The 19627-nt window shown below is 47.6% G+C and overlaps 1 protein-coding gene across 1 annotated transcript; it reads right to left on the bottom strand.

The window, feature by feature from the left end:
* Nucleotides 1–288: 288 nt before the first annotated feature.
* DHX33 (DEAH-box helicase 33) lies at nucleotides 289–18260 on the bottom strand. The gene is made up of 12 exons (XM_006263247.4): nucleotides 18026–18260; nucleotides 12919–13079; nucleotides 11327–11554; nucleotides 10659–10829; nucleotides 9253–9438; nucleotides 7919–8030; nucleotides 7342–7501; nucleotides 6185–6273; nucleotides 5466–5593; nucleotides 4166–4369; nucleotides 3356–3442; nucleotides 289–2206 (listed from the first exon to the last, which is right to left on the bottom strand). Exons 1-12 carry the CDS (start codon nucleotides 18258–18260, stop codon nucleotides 1898–1900), a joined length of 2070 nt encoding a protein of 689 aa, XP_006263309.3. The 3' UTR covers nucleotides 289–1897.
* Nucleotides 18261–19627: the final 1367 nt, after the last annotated feature.

Below are 19627 nucleotides of genomic sequence, written 5' to 3'. Positions count from 1 at the left end.
GAGCAGAACAAAGCTGCTCCAGGACAAGCGAGACGTAGCCAAAGCTCGTGCCCAGAAAAGACGTTTTAAATGGGAAGCACAGCTCATCCCCCCTGCGCGCACAGCAGGCAGCAGCTTGTTGTTCCCACGGTTAATTAACGGTGTCAAAACTGGTTTGCAAATATGATCCCCATTAAAATGTAAGCCACCCCCGCCACACACTTTTTTCTTTTAAGTTGGATGTTTAAGAACGCAAGAGGGGACTAAACGCCGCATCACTTAGAAAGCAAGATACCACCACCACTCGCATTAAACTAAGCACGTTTTATTCCACAGTGACACTGCGTTTACAAAACTGGTCCCTCTCCCGCCCTTTTCGAAATCTAATCTGTTTTAATTCACCTCGGCCTAAAACTACCAACAGACTTCTGTTGAAATTGAAAAGCTGCCTCTCTCGGAGAGGTCCCGGTAGAAGTACTCGCACGGATATTGTTCAAAAATAACTTCTACATTTTTATCCGCCCCTGCTCTGTCACATGGAGCAGCGCATTGTGCTCGTTCCCGAGGGGAAAGCTCTAGAGTCGAGCAATGAGACTGGTCCAGCCTTTCTTAGTTCTAGTATAAAACACAGGATTAAAAAATAAGATTGGATCTTATTGCAATGTTTTCCTCCAGTGAAGAAACTGATGGCTAGACGCTCCAACGGGGTAAGCAGCAAAGACTGCCTAGGACATGACAAATGTTGCCATGCCAGAAAAAAAATATAAGGCAAGGCAAAATATAAATTAAGGGGGGAAGAAAAAGCAGAGAAATGCTGGTGTAAAGCCCTAATGGAAGTAATAAGTGTTTGATGATTAAAGGGTTCTCAATGGAAGTCTGACTCCAGCAGACATCTTCATAGTCTTTTTGTGAAAGTTGCTACCAAATAGCCTGATTAGCTAAAGCAATAGATCAGATAGTGCTTGAGGTTAGCAAAACATAGAGCTTGGTGTGTGTGCATGCACCATAGTTAGAGGGGGGTTTTAGTGCTAACATGCTGGGCTTAGTCTGGAACAGGGCCTGGGGGTCTGCTTTGACGCCTGGCTGTCGGGTCAAGAGACACCTCTCCTGGCAAAGACGACTGGCCAAACACGATTGGCAAAATGCAGACACTGGCAGTCTAATCTCTACACACACACAAAATATTCTGAGAAATAATGTTCAGGAGTAAAAACAGCTCTAACAGGTTGCTGACAACCGCTCTTGGGCACTGCATGACTATCGAGCCCAGACGGTTTATGTCTCAGACAGGCACAGGCAATGAATGTCAATTCAGGGAACCCTTTACTGGCCCTTGGATGCCTCAAAATAAGGCGGAGAGACCGACATTAGGCAGAGATGTCTGATGAGGTAAAAGACATTAGCACCTCCCCTCCTAAAAACATACATTTAAAAAGGCATTTTCTCTACATATACCTATATCTATACAGAGAAAGAAGAACGATTTAATTTTTTTTCCCCCAATAAAACTTGCAAAGGATACAAGGGCAACTGTAAAAAACCAAACTCAAATCTGCTCAGTAGAGTTTTTGGGATCTCATTTCTTTATACGTACCCCAGTAAAACTTGAGCTCATCTTAAAAATTGGAATCTGATGCCCCTTACTCTGCCCAACTATATACATATATATATATATATAGATTCACACACATACTGCATACATTACGTTCGCCCTTACATAATTCCTTGTAACCAAGGATGATTGTTCTAAGCCAGCAGAGATTCGCGAGGTCCAGCTTTCAGGAAGAAGCTGTTTTTCTGTAAGGTTGTACCTGATTGCCAAAGCAAAGCTCTCTTGCTTCTGTTTGTTCATTACAAAAAACATCTGATTGTGACCCTAAAAATCCCAGGCAGATTGTCCAACATCACCAAGTACTGGTCAGTTCTTGGCTGTTCTTAGCTTCCTGTGGAAATAATCTGGTGCAGCGTCATACAGCCAGTCTGCATCCACCACACACAGGTCCCGCATGTAGCATTTGTTGGTGTGAAGCAGTTCATTGTAAAGGACACAGGCTGGCTTGCAGTGGAAAAGGACAGAGGATGGGTGGATGGCCACCAGCTGGTGGGTGTCTGCAGTGACATAGGTGCCATCTGGCTGTAGCTCTGCAGCGTTCATAAAGAGGCTGTGAGCTAGGCAGCGGCGGATGTTCCCCGTATCCGACCGGGAGGACTCGATGGGCATGGAGAGCTGGTCAGGAACAAGAGAGAGAGAGATAACATAGCACCCTACATACAGGCTCCCTACACCAACCTAGAGTTGGGCTGCCATGTAAGCCAGGATGGGCTTCTGCAAGGCCACGGGCTCAAAAAGGAACAGGAATGCAAACTCCAACACTGCCGATGTCTTCCCCTGTGGAGATGGGCCAAGCTATAGCCCAGGTATAATCCCCAGTCCCACTATACTGAAGAACCTCTAGTCTTACCTGGCGGTGTGCATTAAGCCTACACCAACATGTGCAGTTGAGGACATAGGGTCAGGTTTTCCTCCAGCCCCACCTGACAAGCTGCCTACCCAGCCATGAAAATGCAGATCAGATCTAGCCCAGGTGCTGTTAATCCTCCATTACTATCCCACAGTTCCAGCTGAGCTGTAATTTCTTGTCCATCACCTCCCTTCTACACCAGAATTCAACTATCTTGGCTCAGTGCTGGAAATCCACAGTTGCCTGCTCCGTTTCTGCGGCACTCCTGCACCATATGCACAGAGATGAGAAGCTGTGCAGTCAGGCAGGCAAGCTCTGAGCCACTCAGTAGTGCACACTTAATGACAGCCTAATTAAAAGTTCTCAGTGTCACATCATGTGCTTTCATCTTCACAACTGTCCACCCAAACAGTGAACAACTCCACTTGGAAGTTATCCACATAAAGTGCTGTTCTCATATTACTGAGACAGGCCTCATGCTACAAGACAGCAAACTGGCCGGCGCACACATCCCACAGATTAGCTCATTAAAGCAAGCCACTTCAGTGCTCTGCTTAGGACCATAGAATATCTCACTAGAAACCCCTCACAGCACACAGGCTAGATCAGAATCATTCTGGACATAACTACATGGATCTGGCATAGACAAGGATTTGCATTAAGGATGGCTCAATATCATTTAGGCTAGCTCAGGCTAACTACCTTTAAGACATGCCCACAGATCTGCCGCCCAGGACAAGGCCAAGCTGACTTCTTTATGAGACTGAGTCAGTTCCAAGCTCATCAGCACTTAGACTTGGAATTGAAGTTATGAATGCATTTCCCTCTGCTGGCATCTGGGACAGAGAAACCATTTGGGGGCAGAAAAGATACAAAGCCAACAATGGAAGAAAAGTCATATTGCAAAGAATTACCTTTACACATATGTCCCTGAGCTGAGCTCTGACATCTGATACTAGCAGCATATTCCGGCCATTCACAAAGTTCTCTTTGCACCACTCCTGAAAGAGAGCAAGCAGGAGATAAAACAATCCACTTCTTCCCGAAGCATTCTGGAGACAGCCTTGGGTAAAGCAGAGTCCCCAACCACTTATGATCTTTAAAGATCACGATCCTTTTTTCAAGAGAACAATGCCGGCTTGGTTCCTAGCTTTGGCCGTCCCATCCTATCTAAAAATCTCTCCAGCAGTTCCAATCAGATGCACTGCTCTTCACTTCCTATCCTAAACCATTTGGTGGGCTTGCTGTGTGTTGTTGGATAGTAGTCGTGCTCCACCCAGAGGTAAGAAAGGCACTACAGGAGATGGTTCTCTTCTACACATTGAGAAATGAGACTGGGGAGTTTGCCAATTCTGCAAATGCTATTTGTATTTACCAGACAAATCAAACGTATTCAGTGTCTTTGTAACACACACGGAAGTGCTCAAGTGCAATCCCTGGCCTTTCATGTTAGTCCACACTTTGCAACTGGAATTCCATCAACAGGACTCCAGTTCCCAGCTCCACTACACACTTGTGAGATCCTGGGCAAGTCAGTTATCCTCATCTGTAAAGTGACAATAGTCAGTCCTTCCATATCTCAGAAGTGTCTTGTAAGAGTAAATACTCTACTAATTGCAACAAAGGCTACCCAGCTGTACAGATATACAAGGAGAAAGTCTTAACATCATGTCCCCAAGGAAGTCTGTTATTTTGGCATCTGCAGGGGCTGAGGTATCACCTACCTTATTGCCGCTGACACTTTTGAAGGCCCTGTAGACACTAAGCAGGGTAAGATGATCCCCTTCACTGGAGATGAACTTCTTCCTGACAGCCTGCACTTCATCCCGCCGGGACGGGGGATTGTAAAGCACACTGTCCACGGACAGCAGGGATATGATGGTCAGGATCTCTTCTGTGCAGTGGTACTTGGGAGACACGAGGATGGTCTGTGAAGCACAGAGAACTGATTCAGTGGGTTTCACCAGCTCAAAAGCTACTGGACTTTACCAGCTACCATAGTAACCCTGGTGGATGCTGTTCAGAAGATAATTACTGCAGGTTAGGCTAAAAGCCAGTATGAGCCAGCAGAGAGATGGGAACTCTAGGTTTAGTTCTGAAGGTATAAAAGACGGTGAGAAAAGACATCTTGGTGTCCACGGCTTATTAATCTTCCTGCCAATGCAACACTGCTCCTCATAACATTAAAGAGATACTGATAATAACTCTATCATCAAGGCTTATTGTTTAAGGCTTCCTTACCTGAACAAGCTAAGCTTCATTTATTATTGCAGACAAAGATATATAGACACACTCATGCTAATCAGAACACAGACAACTAATTTTAGGAACACTTCAAAATAGGTTTATTTATGCAGGAACTGGGAACAGTTGAAAGCAGCCCTTCTGGGAACATGTGACTAACTTCTCTTGTGAAAAATCAACCACTCTATCAGAGCCCTGGAGGGTGTCCAAGGTTGTACCTATCACTAGGGATGATCACTACAGGCCACCCTGGGATTTTCAGGCCACTGAGCTTCATTTCAGTATGAGAAGCATTAGCTGAGTGAACAAGATTATAAAATTTCTCTTGATATGATGTGATAGAGGCGAGATATGACAGAGGCAAACCAGCCCAGTGCCTGTAAAAGCAAACCAAGGCTATTCTAATACATGCTATGAAGCTCAGGACATGCACCACTGCATCCATGAAGCCCTCACTCAGGGATCTGGGAGTGCAAGCAGCAACTCACTGAAGTTAGTCAATAAAGAGTGAGGTCAGAAGATGCATCCACTGCTTCTCCTTGCATGTGTGCTACTCAGAATGTACCAGGTGACATCACCAGTACAGAAACTGTTGCATCATTGCACCTGACATGGAAGTTGGCTGTGAAATCAGAAAGGGAGCTGTAAGAAACTCAACACAAATGGAACCTCCTACTTTTGATTCAACAGCAGTTTAAGGAACTCGGAAATAAGAGAGATTAATCACGAATAAAACAACATCCACTTAAAAATAAAGAGCTCACTGCCTGTAGTTTTTACTTTAGAGAACTTGGGTTCTAGAGGAAATGCTGCCATCTTCCTTCCCAGTGGAGTCAGGACAAGCTGATCCTCCTTCCGTTCCACAGCCCCCAGCAGATCCAGTTGCTCAATGGCTGCTTGAATCGCATCTACAAAGACAAAAAGGTGCAGTGACTTGCACCATTGTTGGCTAGAAGTGAAAAGGCCTAAAGAGTTTCTTTAGGTCAGAAGAAAGGATCTTGGCAGCGGCGTGCTCTGCCTGTTCAGCGATTAGTCTCCAGAGCCATTCATATCTTTTAAACGCTAAAAACAGATGCAAAGCTAAGGCTGACCTCACACTCCTTTACTAGCAGCTCTGTAAGAACCTCTTCAAATTACCTTTCCTTCTCTAGCAGCCACCCTCCCCATTGCCAACTTCTGATTCACTGTAGCTCAAACCTACTCTTAACTCATGGTGCTCCTCACTCTGTTGGGAAGTTGAATTCCCCAGCTTCCACCATCAGCGTGCCTGCTGTGACAATGCAGACAGCAAGCACTTCTATGAATTTCCAGATGACAGGAAATTTGTATAGGTTCACCTGCCAGCTAAACTGGCTGTGGGAGCATGCAGTAGTACAGGCAGTGTTGCACTTCCTTTCCACTCTCTGTTCTCATCAGCTCCGTCAACACTTATTTCCAGACAATTCCTCAATGACCCACTTGCTCATTCCTGCCAAGGCTACACCCACGCATCCCTTTACCTGGAGATGGTTTGGACATAAAATCAAAAGTAAGCACATTGGGAATTCTAAGAGCCAGGAGCTGCAGCATCACATTGGCCAAGTTACACCTGCCAAAAGAGAGAGAGGAAAGGAAATGAATCAGTCGCCTGTTTCGGCTGTCGAGGTCACTCAGTCAAACCTGCTCAACTGGCACCCCTGAAATTCTGCCCCTTGAGGGAGAGCAGCCCAGGGGTAACTGTTGAACCCCATCATCCCGAGTTTGGGGAGGCTGTGAGCACAAGAGAGACAAAACCCTTATTTTGGAAATAAGTCGAGGACACTCCTCCAGGTCTGAATAGCTGCAACCTGCTGTAGCTATTTCATCTCTATAGTTCATTTCTTCATGAGAAGAAATGCCGGCCCCAATTTTGCCCCAAATACACCAAGAGCACCAAGCCGCACTACTCTGGCACTCCCACAACAGACTAGCTAGCTTCTTCAAGCAGCACCTCCAGTCCCAATGGTGAAGTGAAGTGAGGTGCAGCAAGGAAGAATAACCACAGCTGCAGGGGAAATCTCTGAGATTCATTTCATCAGGAATGGTGAGGGGTAAAAGGAGGAAAAGGGGGCACCACACACAGAGAAGATGATTGAAAGATAATAACTAAGGTGAGCCAAGATGGGTCCTCCCAACTGACCCCATCTGAGACCCCATCAGGAGCTCTAGGAGGAAACAAAGGGTACAAACACACTCCTCCAGCCACCCCTAGTAACCTCAACAAGCCTCCTAGTAGGAACATTCATACCATGACATGGGACAGGACAACACAAACTGAAAAAGAGTGGAGAGAAAAACCTACAAGACTCGAGAGGCATCCCATTCCTCTAATTTCTGGTACTTTCCTCCTCCCAATAAGGGCTGATGGGACAGCAAATGCCTGAGCTCAAACAGGTACAGGCCCGTACGCCACAAGACACTGGCAGCTATGCTAAACTGCGAGAACAAGGTAAACACAATGGGTATGCAGTTCCCTTTCCAAGCTTTAAATGGTTTTCCTCAGCCAAAGCTGCTAATGGGTCTCCATAGCCCCTTGCAAACTCCAGTGGCCTCCTTTTCCAGGCCTCCACACACGATCTGGCTGAGGGATAGCACCCAGTAGCAAAAGCAGGGGTTGGGGAGAGAATGCCAACCTCACCTCTGTATCTCGGGTATCGTCATTTTATCAAACTTCTCAAACTCGTCCTCCGTGTACAGCCGGTAACAGATCCCACTGTCCTCTCGTCCTGCTCGCCCCGTCCGCTGCCAGGCCTGGGCTTTTGACACACGCTGAACTGCCAGTACTTCTAGGCCACTTTCTGGACAAGTGAAAGCATGCACATCAGCCACAACCTTCCCACATACAGAAGTGCAGCCAATACAAATACGCCCAGTGCCTCTCAACTGACGCTGGGCTTGAAGGAAAGGCCTGATAAGAAGACAGCAAGGTTGTGCTGTGCCCATCTGATGTCATTTCATAGTGCTGGAGGACTGCAGACTTCCACACTTAGCTGATGTCTTCCCCTCCCAAATGGATGGCCCACATGCACTCTAACCCGGGGTGTAGCAGTCACGGGAGAAAAGATTGTAACTGACTGGAGGAAATTTGACATGTTAATCAAGCCTACAGCAGAAGATTTGTTTTTAAATTAACTGCTGACAGTGCCCCAACTAAAACACGTAGCAAATTCAAAGCTATTTCCACACGATACATCCCACCACGAGCCCTCCCTCACCAGGGTTGTACTTCTTTGCTTTAACCATGCCCGTGTCCAATACATATTTTATTCCTGTGATGGTGATGGAGGTTTCTGCAATGTTGGTTGACAGGATCACTTTGCGATACCCCTATGATGAAGAGCAAACAAAAGCTAGTCAAAAACCATCTCAAAGCTTAGTTGTCATGTAGGAGCCCCTACCTGTCTTCTTCAGTGTGCAAGATTCACTGCTGTATGTCTTTTAAGCAGGCTATAACCTGGTCAGGCTACTGTAGTTAAACTACTATGCTTCACTGTACCAGCTGGTGCAGCCAATAAGCTCTAACTATTGACCAGGTCTCTATAAAGAGCAAGTTTGCAAATGCAAAACAGTCAGTAAAAGCAAACCACAGACACACTGTACTCACCACAACAAAATAGGAGACCAGAACGGCTGTTTTCAGAGCAGCCTTTAAATTTTGCTTTCGCTGCTACTGGCAGGTACTGGTCTATGATCCCCATAGGCCTGAGCTCCTATTTATCCACAGAAAAGGTACAGCACAGGATGAAGCAGCGTAGGTACTCCTATGTGCAGTCTTGTCAAAGTATCTTAACTCTAGGGCACATCCAAGTCTCCCTGGAATTCAACCTGACCCAGACACTGACCAACCATAGACTTTTTTTACAGCATGGACATCAGTCCACAGGAAACTTTATACAGAACACCAAGGCTCTGCCCCACAGTCTTCTTGCTCCACTCTCTTCTCATGGATCCAAGCCAATTATTTCACTACAGCTGCTAATATTAAGGCATCAAAGCTAATCCCTACCATCAGACTGAAGCCACTTACCCTAGTGTCACTAGGCAATAGGACTAATGCAAACTGATTTTACCCATCTATGCCAGGTGGCATATGGCCTTTCAAGGGCATTCAAACAAACAAACAATATCTCTGTTTTGACCGCTTAATCCAAAATAATAAAAGAAAACTAAGCTCACTGGGTCCAACCTGAATTGGTTTCAGATGACAAACTATTTAAATTGAGTAATTTTTGATGGCAATAAGTATATTCTGCAATTACTCATGTCCAAGGCCTCATACCACTTCAGTGCTTCTCAAGACCTCCCTGTCTCAGTTTCATACTCACAACCTTGGAGCTGTCTTGTTTTGTCACCTAACTTTGCTTCACATAGCACCACTTAACCCTATTTTTGCTTTTGTTCCTTATTTGCATTTCCAGGCTTAATTGTTACTAGGTCTAAATCCTTAGCTTCTCAAACAGGGGTACCCTACAAAACAACTAAATGCCTTTCTTTTCAAGCCCCCTTGGATAGCAGCATGCTGGTTACCTGCCCTGGTGGCCTGGCTCACCTTGGGTGCAGACTGAAAGACCCGGAGTTGCTGTGAGTAGGGCAGTGAAGCATACAGAGGCAACACCACCATCTGCGGGCAGCCATCAGGGAGATGCTTTGCAATGTCTCTGCTCGTTTTAGTCATTGCTTCGATCTCTTCCTGACCCGTCAGAAACACAAGGATGTCCTGAGAAGAAGGTGCTTCCTTGGAGAGGGAAGAAAAAAAAAAAAAATCAGAAATTGGTATAAACTGGTTTGGAGGGAGTGGGAAGGCCAAGCAGAAAGAAGGCAGCAAGTATCAGCAAGAAACAAGCTTCTGGGCTCTCCTCCTAATAGCAGGAGACAGAGAAATCAGAGAGCATTGCTGAGTTTGTGCACACCATGCAAGGAACTGGACATTTGCTGCAGCACCTGCTCGAGTCACTGCAGCATCGAATCTTAACCACACACACACAAGGAAAGAACTAATTAAAGCTTCTGTTTCATGCAGTATCATCTTCGGTGCAGTTCAGACCAATGTGTAGCAGTTCAACATTGTGCAAGGTCTGCCCTTCACTTTTTCTAGTGCTTTATTAAAGGCACTTGAAACATCTCTCCATGCCTCTCCTCACCCACTTAAGGTTTCATGTGGTTACCAGCCCAGCTGCTGAATCAGAAACCTTGAGTGTATTGCTTATTTGGATGGACTGGAGAGTTGCATAACATAACAGAAGAATAAGCATGTGTGGGCAGGCTTGTTAGAAGGGCTTAGGTGCCTTGCTTAGCCATCTCCTTTTATCTCCACACTAGCATTTAATTGCTGCAAAAATGCTATGATTGCAAGTTTAGACACAGGGCATTAATGCTTTATTTAATGGTCTTCCATTATATATTCCCATTAAGAGTTACCACAGAGAGCTCCAAGAAGCACTAAGTCTCAGTCTTACAAAGTGGAGAAGATGTACCAGCTGTCTCATCCAGGAACAGTGCTGCAAGCATTTCCTTGAAAAAAACTCAAGGCTACCTATCCATTTGGCACTTACTCGTCCAGCTACTTAGTGGTAGTCATAAAATGTTTATGAGCTTTTATTTGAATAGATTTCCACTTTCTCTGTAGTTATCTCAACCACTAAATCAGGGAAGCAATCTTATGCATAATCAGAGTGGCATTACTCCATTCTGGAGCACTTCATGGACTCCACAGTACTGCAAGTAATGCATGCAAATAAATTACTCCCCTAGGTGCGATGTCTTCCTGTAATGTTCTCACTTAAGCACTATCTACCTGACTATCACCTTCTCAGCATACTCTATGAGACAGGGAGCGTCTAAAAAAAAAGCAGGACTAATTAAACTTTCACAGGAAAACCACTCTGTGAACTGGAGGAATAAGAACAGGAGAAATTTCCAGTGGCAACAGAAATGCAAAGTCCCACACACACAGACCTGATGGATCTGGAAGACTGATACCAGTGCTGCTTGGAGGTAATCACTTTGAGGCTGTTTGGTGTAAAAGATCTGGATAGGATGTTGCCGGCCTTCTAGGTAGAGGACTGGAGCTCCGTTGAAGTATTGAGAGAACTGGTCTACATCCATGGTAGCTGACATGACGACCACCTATTAAATGGGAAGAAGGCACAGCTAGCATCACAAAGCCAGCCCAAGATGCTATCTGACAACCCGCTTAGCAAATTCCAGTCACTTTAGGTTGCTATGATCAATGCCCAAAGGAGCCAAGGGCAAAAATAGCACTCATAACAGAAAAGAAGTACCGTTTCAATTTGCAAGCCTAAAACCACCAGCTCCCACTTCGGGAAGTTATACAACATGTATCATATAGCCATGATCCCAGGGACCACACAGTGAGTGGAGAAAGGCGCTGAAAGGTTTTGTCACACATATGGCTAAACTCCTTGCATTGATGTTTACCTCAGACCTAAAAGCTGTTTTTTGGGAAAGGAGATGTATCCAGCATAGTAAAATTAAACAAGCCATGGACCTCACTCCTAGATACCAGAGAGAAACCTCCCTCCCACTTCCCTCCTCAACAGTCCAATTGCATTCAGATGCCCACTGCCACCCCTTCCCCCCACCCACCACCACCCAGTGCTCACTTTGAGTGGCAATTTGCCCAGCTCCTTCCGCTTCTTTTGTGCTGCTTTGACCACTCCAAAGAGTACATCAGTGTGTATTGTCCTCTCATGAGCTTCATCCAGAATGACGACGCTGTATTTGCGCAGCAAGGGGTCCCCAATGGCTTCTCGGAGAAGCATCCCATCCGTTAGGAACTTGATTCTAGTTCCTTCAGATGTAAGATCTTCAAAGCGCACCGTATAGCCAACCTAAGGAAACAATTGTGCAGAGGGGAACCACAGGCACTAAGTTTACATACACTAACGCTGTCCCTGATGACCCCAAAAGCCACCACTTCAGCCACATTTGACTGGAAGCGCAAGTGAAATTTCGGAAGGAACCTGAATCTATTTGCATCTATAAGCCTTAAAACTTAAAGTGCCCGAGCTGCTATCCAAGAACCATCAACATCTTTAGCATTTTTTTTTTTTGTATAAACTAGGACAGGACGTTCACTTTAAGCACATCTGACACATTCATGCTCAGGATATAAACCCCCTTTCCCAGAAGCCAGGGAATGGATCACCTGACTCGTTAACTTTAATATATACAGGATATTAAAACAGAATAAAATCCATATAATAAGTGCAGCTAACATACAAAACTTGCATTAACATCAAACTCGGTTCTGCAGTGGACAAAGGGCTAGCTGTTATTTATAAAAAAAAAAGTAACACATGGACTATACCTAATACACCAGAACAAAACCAGCTCCACAGGGAAGCAGCAAAAAGACAAAAGTGCTTTACAAGGAACTTGCAAGGTGGAAAGGAGAAGAGAAAGGCGAGAGATATGATTTGTTCAGATGCAGACCTTGGTGACAAACATGCTTTGTTTTGAACTTTAATTACGCAGCTTGACTTAAAGAAAAATGAATCTAGCGATGACTCCCCACCCCCACAATGTGCACCTCCAAGAATGCAAGAGGGTCTGGCCGCTACTTGGAAAGTCACCCAAAAGCCTAACATTCAGCCCTCAGAGTGCTGGAAATACACCCACTAGAATACTTCTGCTGCTGTTTAAATCCACCAACGTATCGGTTATGAAAGAGATTATGTAACAGGTTTGCCTGCGGCAGCAGGGGACCAGACTCAGAAACCCAGGAAGCTCCTTTCTCTCCTACATCCCAATCTTCCAGGAAGCTACTGTCTATTCCTTTAACAATGGGCAAATCTTGTATTTATTTCTTGCTCTCACAGGTTTTCTAATAATTTTCTAAGGTCCACAGCTCTGTTCACTGGGCCAGCCTGGGCTGGACATCAACTGCTGACATCAACTATACTCTGCACTGGAATATATCAGAGAATATGGCAAGAGAGCACAGGTGACTGTCACACGGTATGGTGCTTAAAGTACTGAGGTAGCCAAGCAGCACTCAACCCCTGACTGGATGCAGAAACAGCATCATTATTCTGGCACATTATTAAGTGCACATTACAACCAAATCCCTTCTTGTTCTAGGGCTCAGACAACTGCTCCCACCATCTGCTTTTCCCCACTTACTCAACACCATGATGCATCTCAACTGTTTTACTTGAGACCAACTATTGAAAAGAACCATATAACAACATACCAGTTTCCCCAGCTTTGTCTTCTTCTCATCTGAGACTCTGGTGGCTAAGGAGATGGCAGCTACTCTGCGTGGCTGGGTCACAGCAACGATGCCTTGGTGGCCAATTCCGGCTTCATAGAGATACTGAGGAATCTGAGTGGTCTTTCCTGAGCCTGTTTCCCCTGGAGCACATCAAGCAAACAGAGATGGTCACTTCCATAGGGCTGCTGGGCAGAAAATCTCAAGCCTCTTTCCCTCCCCTCCTTCCATTTTTTTTTTTTTTTTAAATAAGCACATTTATTAACAAAGTCTTAGCTGGCAGAAGCTCAGGGGCAAGAGTATAAGGGCTCATTTTAGGTCCAAATCCATGATTACAGAACATGTGTGCACAGTATGGTTTTCAAAGTAAGGCTCACTCTAATCAAATCATGGGAAAGATGCATTTGACTCTCCAACCTGTCTCCCTCCCACTGCAGGAACAGGCCCATGGTAGCTTCATAATGAGCTGCTCAGTCTGGTCTTTAAAGTTCCAGGTAACAGAGCCTGCGAGATTCCCCACAAGTGACCAACCCAGATAGACCTTTATGTTTTCCCTGCTCTTTGGTTTAAATTTCCTATCCTAGATTTATCCAATTCTGCATCCACTGATGTGCTCAATTGTGCATCTTCAGCCTTGGGGCCAGCACCATGTAGACATGGGAGGGCTTCTTACTACGAAGTTTGGAAGTAAGTGATTTTTTTTTATTCTCTTATGATTTGCCTTCAGCAGTAAGAACACAAGGCAGGAAAGATGAGTGGTCGCTCCTTAAGGAGACGATCCTGCAAGCCCAAAGGGTGACAGTCCCAATGTGAACCAAAGGGGGCAAGAGTGCTCAAAAGCCCCCATGGCTCACCAAAGGCATTCAGGAACGTCTGAAAGCTAAAAAGGAGGCGTACACCCAGTGGAAGGGAGGGGCCATCACCAAGGAGGATTATACCTCTGTTGCTCGAGACTGTAGGGGAGCGGTCAGGAAGGCCAAGGTGGAGACAGAACTGGGACTAGCGACCCGGATCAAAAACAACAAGAAGTCCTTTTTTAAATACATAGGGAGTAAGGAGGAGGCTCCGGGTAATGTGGGGCACCTGCAGGACACGCTTGGCAATCTGGTGGTTGCACCAGATGATAAAGCTGACCTCTTTAACAAATTCTTTGCCTCCATATTTCTGAGCAGGGACCAGGGCATCTCCCCCACCGGAATCCCAGACTAACTCAGGAGAGGCATAGCCGGGCCCAGGGTCAGAGAGGACCGGGTCAGGGAACTTCTGGAGGGACTGGACGTGTTCAAATCAGCAGGTCCAGATGATCTCCACCCAAGGGTGTTGAGGGAATTGGCAGAGGACATCACGGGACCCCTGACACAGCTCTACGAGCACTTGTGGTGCTCTGGCGAGGTGCCAGAGGACTGGAAAAGGGCCAATGTGGTCCCCATTTTAAAAAAAAGGGAGGAAGGAGGACCCAGGAAACTATAGGCCCATTAGTCTTACCTCAGTCCTGGGGAAGCTCTTTGAGAAAATTATCCAAGAATACATCTGCGAGGGACCAGCAGGGGAGATTATGCTTAGGGGCAACCAACATGGGTTCATTAGGGGCAGGTCCTGTCAGACCAACCTGGGTGCCTTCTACGACCAGGTCACAAAATCCTTAGATGCGGGTGTTGCAGTGAACATAGTCTTTCTGGACTTTAGGAAAGCTTTCAACACTGTCTCTCACCCCATTCTCATTAAAAAATTAGGCAACTGTGGTGTCGATGCCTACACAGTCAGATGGGTCGCAAACTGGCTGTAGGGCCGCACCCAGAGAGTGGTGGTGGACAGGTCATATTTGACCTGGAAGGATGTGGGCAGTGGAATTCCCCAGAGCTCGGTCCTTGGGCCTGCACTGTTCAACATCTTCATCAGTGACTTGGACGAGGGGGTGAAAAGCATCTTGTTCAAGTTCACGGATGACACTAAGATGTGGGGAGAAGTGGGCGCACTAGAAAGGAGGGACAGGCTACAACTAGATCTGGACAGGTTACAGGGGTGGGCGGATGAGAACAGGATGGGTTTCAACACTGGCAAGTGCAAGGTGCTGCACCTGGGGAGAAAAACCAGCAGCAGACCTACAGGCTGGGGAACTCCCTTCTCGTCAGCACAGAGGCAGAAAAGGATCTTGGAGTCACTATTGATTCCAAGATGTACACAGGCCTACAGTGTGGGGACGCAGTCAGGAAGGCCAACCACACCTTGTCATGCATCCACAGATGCATCATGAGCAGGTCCAAGAACGTGATCCTCTGCCTCTATGCAACACTGGTCAGGCCGCAGTTGGAGTACAGCATCCAGCTCTGGGCACCGCACTTAAGGAGGGATGTGGACAGCATCGAGAGGGTCCAGAGGAGGGCCACTCACATGGTCAGGGGGAAGCAGGGCAGGCCCTACGAGGAGAGGCTATGGGACCTGAACCTGTTCAGCCTGCACAAGAGAAGGCTGAGAGGGGATCTGGTGGCCACCTATAAACTTCCCAAGGGGGACCAGCGGGGAGTGGGAGAGACCCTGTTCCCCCAAGCACTACCAGGAGTAACTAGGAATAACGGCCATAAGTTGACTGAGAGTAGGTTCAGGCTGGACATCAGGAGGCGCTACTTCACAGTCAGGGCGGCTAGGCGCTGGAACCAATGTCGAAGGGAAGTGGTGCTCGCTCCTACCCTGGGGGTCTTCAAAAGGAGGCTAGATGATCACCTAGCCGGGGGCATTTTTACCTGCCCATGGCAGGGGGTCGGACTTGATGATCTGCTCAGGTCCCTACTGACCCTACCAACTATGAAACAAGGATGGGCAGGAGCTCTACACCATCACAGAGGGCTACCTCAAAGAAAAAGCTCTATCCCACTTGTATGCCCCTTAATTACTACCTTCACATTGCCAGCTGTAACAACAATGCCAATGAGTTAGCAAGGCAGTATCACAGCATTAAGGGCCCGTCATGTCAGAGAGTGATAAAAAACAGGCTCTGTCAGCACTTGTTCCTATCAGCACTGACAACAAAATGCTTGTGTTACTCGGGGCCAATGTGGTTTGGCACAAGGCGCAGTATTTCAGAGAACGTGAATTTGGAACTGGTTCCAGGTCCCAGGAGAAACAATGAGCAGGAAAGTGACTGCAAGGCCAAAATCACTGCCCTTCAAACTCACTACAGTTCTTGTGGGTCTGATTTGTGTAGCCTGTGTGTGAGGGAAAAGTATTTAAATTTGATTTCAGAAGTATAAGACCATCCAGTGACCCAGAACAGGAATTACTCCTCATAAAGGACTGAATATATTAGACATACAAGGAACTGGAGAGGCCTGTTGCCTTCTTGATTCTTGTACGGCAGTAAAAGTAGGAACAAGGAACCAGAAAGCAGCCAAGCCAGATAGCTTCCTGTGCAGGGAGTGGAACAAACAGGAGACACTGCCCTGATTCTGAAGCCATCCCTCTCCCAACAGATCCCGAGTCCAGTGTTCAATGCTGGCTCCATAGATGTGTGGATCACAAGCCTTTCATGTCAACCAATGCATCATGGGCACCTGTGCCAGGTCCCGGAGCTTTACCGTTGTTCTTTTTTCTATCTTCAGGTCCTGAAAGTCCATACGGACCTTTCAATCAAGTCAGACCTAGAAATTTCTACCCAGCCCAACACCACAAGCCTTTTAACGATGAACATTACTGGCAGTCGAGATTATTTTGATAAGCAACGGGATATGGATTGCGTGGATGCCGATAAATGTTTTGCGATGAGCTTGCAAGGTTGACAGACCAAGATGACACCGGAACGTGGCTTTTTTAAAGATACGCATTTTTTACTTTTCCCTCGCATAATGAAATATTCAACTTCTAATCTGTGTTTTGTTTTGCAATGTCACCTAAGAACCATTCATGGTGCAGAAAACCATCATGTTAGGGACCTAGAACAAGACTATCCCTGTCCAGTAATTTGCTGTAATGTCTTCCATGCCTTTTTAATTTTCTGTGGAGGATAATACTGCCACTTTCACCACAGTCAAGCAAGTAGTAGAGATTTCTAGGACCATCTTGCTACGGGGATGCTATTAATACAACAACGGCCAGAAAGGAGCTGATGCAGCTCTAAGAGAATATACTCACACAACACAATACTGCATGGAAATACACGTAATGAAGCAAGTGAATCGTGCGTATTGTGCACTAACAGCAAATCTAGTAATTATTCCCTTTTCCTATTGTATCTTGACACACAGAGTAGGGCTTAGAAGCCAGCGCAGCAAGGGAAGACAATGAGATGGGACCCGAGGAGAAGGAATAAAAAGGACAATGAGAAGATATTGCATTATAGGATTGTGAAATTCCTAGGACACATGATAAGCCAAAGCCGAATGTAATTTCCACAGCTGCAGACTGGGAAAGAGGGAGAAATTAATTCACCTTATTCTACAGCTGCAAAATGTCAAGAGGCATATTGCAGTATATATTTAGCAACGCCAACCGCAAAACACGGAGATGAAACAACTACTATGAATACCCAGCCTAGAAAATTATCATCGCCAGATTTCAGTGCCGACTGATTGCGTGCACGGAAATGCAGGCACTTTGCGCCTAATTTTCATAAATGCCGGGCCCCGAATCTTTGCAGCTGAAGTCCCTAACGGCTGCAGGCCTTCGGCTCTTGCAAGTCAGGCACAAAGCGTCTCAGGATCACGAGGAAAGAAAATGAAGCTAGCGAGCCTTTCTGAAAGTTTGGCGTGGGAAGGTACCTTTACCCAAGGACCCCATTTTGGACGGTGATTTTTCTTTGTGGAGCAAAATAATCCTGCGCTGGCAGAAGAGAGGACGGGGAAGGGGCTTAACGACAAGCTGGAAAGGGGCAAAACAGCCTCGTGCTTCCCTCCCCGAGGCCTGGAGCAGCCTCGCGCCCCCGGGAGGCGGTGCAAGCACCTACTCTGGGCTCCCGTGAGAGACATCTGGACGTTTATCTTGCAGGGATCCTGTGACCCCGGCCGACTTCCTGCCCCTGGGGCGGGGGGCTGGACCCGACGATCTTCCGCTGCAACCGCCCCTCTGCCTCCTCCCTCCCAGCTCTTCCCGCACTCACCGATGAGGACGGCGGTGTCGAGGGCGCGGAGCCGGGCGAGCAGCGGGCCCCGCGCCTGGAAGATGGGCAGGCTGCGGCGCTGCGCCTCCCCGGCGGTGCTGGGGGCCGGCGGCCGCTTGGCTCCGGGCGACGCCAGCAGCATGGCTCGGCGGGCGGGCGCGGGGCCGGGGCCGGGGCCGGGGCCCGCCGCCTTCGCTCTCTTGGCCGGGGGCAGCTCCTCACCCGTCCGCGGCATCGTCCCCCGGCCGCCGCGCGCGGGGATGGCGTCACAGCCGCGACACCCCCGGGACTACAGCTCCCACCCTGCACCGCGCCGAGGGGCGGGGCCTTTTGGCGAAGCCGCGCATGCCAGGAAGCGAGAGAACGCCCGGCTGCCCTGCGGGGGGTGACGTCACAGCAGCAACACCCCCCTCCTACAGTCCTGGGACTGCAACTCCCGGCCTGCACCGCGCCGGGGGCGGGGCTGCGGGAAGCGCGGTCCGCAGGGAGCTGAGCCGCAGAGCTGTGGTGTCCTCCAGGCCCCGGTTCCCTTCCGGGCGTTGTCCCGCCAGCGCGCGGCACAGAGCAGCTCCTCCAGCTGCACTGCGGGACACGCAAATAGCCAGGAGTTTTATTTAAAACAACAACAACCGCTCTTCCGGTTGCAATAAGGCTGACTGGCGCGCGAAGGCGAGGTCAGGTAATACCTAAGACAGCTCCTGAAGAGTTGCTGGGGCCTTATCAGGAGCCGCCGCACCAACGGCTGCTTCGTCTGTGGACGGGATTTACGTGGCGAAGCGCCTGCGCTTGAGGTTTCAAAGAGATTATGAAGGTTTGCAAGACATCTGGTCCCCTGCGTGCGTGACCCGAAGACAGTGATGTGAAATGACGCCATGAGACCCGTGATTGCGCTCAGCACCTGCTTGATAAACGACGGCTCCGGCTACGGGTCGTTTCTCTACACGGCCTCGGCACAGTCCAGTTTTCCATTTTCAGACTTTTTACAGATCTGGAGGTCAGAGCCATTTAAGACTACAGGCAGCAACGCTTTGCACATTTGTCACTCACTTCCATGCCCTATACAACAACGCCGTCACGTAGTCGTTCCCAGCTCTGAAATGGCCCCTCTGAGAAGCTTTCTGAAGTTTCTGCTGGCAATTTCACGTATGCCCTCACCTCGCAAAACCGTGTTCAAGGCACCAGCATACACTTCTGGCCTTCTAAGATGCCTTGTCTTTCTCCCTCCCTGAAGCAGGATGGTTAACTTCTGTCCTAGCCAAATGCAGTTTTGTTTGATGACAGTCTCACCGCAATACAACTTTGTCTGTCGCTTCACCTGGCATACCTCATCCCCAGCACTACCGATCAGAAATAACATCCAAATTCTTTATGAATTTCTCCTCCTAGCTGGAACAGTGCGCTGGATCCACAAAACTGTCCAACTACTCTGCTCAGAACATGTTAACGTACTCAAGATAGAGGGAAAAAAAAACTTTCAACACACAACACGCGGGTAGCCATCCTAAACTGATGTGTGCAGCTGACCGCTAGGACTGTAAGAGAGAATATGGGTCCCTTACAGGCCAGAGGGATAAATCAGGGAGGCAAGCCTACCATGATTGA

Source organism: Alligator mississippiensis, chromosome 14 (assembly GCF_030867095.1).
Source record: "Alligator mississippiensis isolate rAllMis1 chromosome 14, rAllMis1, whole genome shotgun sequence".
Classification (NCBI taxonomy): domain Eukaryota; kingdom Metazoa; phylum Chordata; order Crocodylia; family Alligatoridae; genus Alligator; species Alligator mississippiensis.
This window is presented reverse-complemented; position numbering and strand designations above follow the sequence as displayed.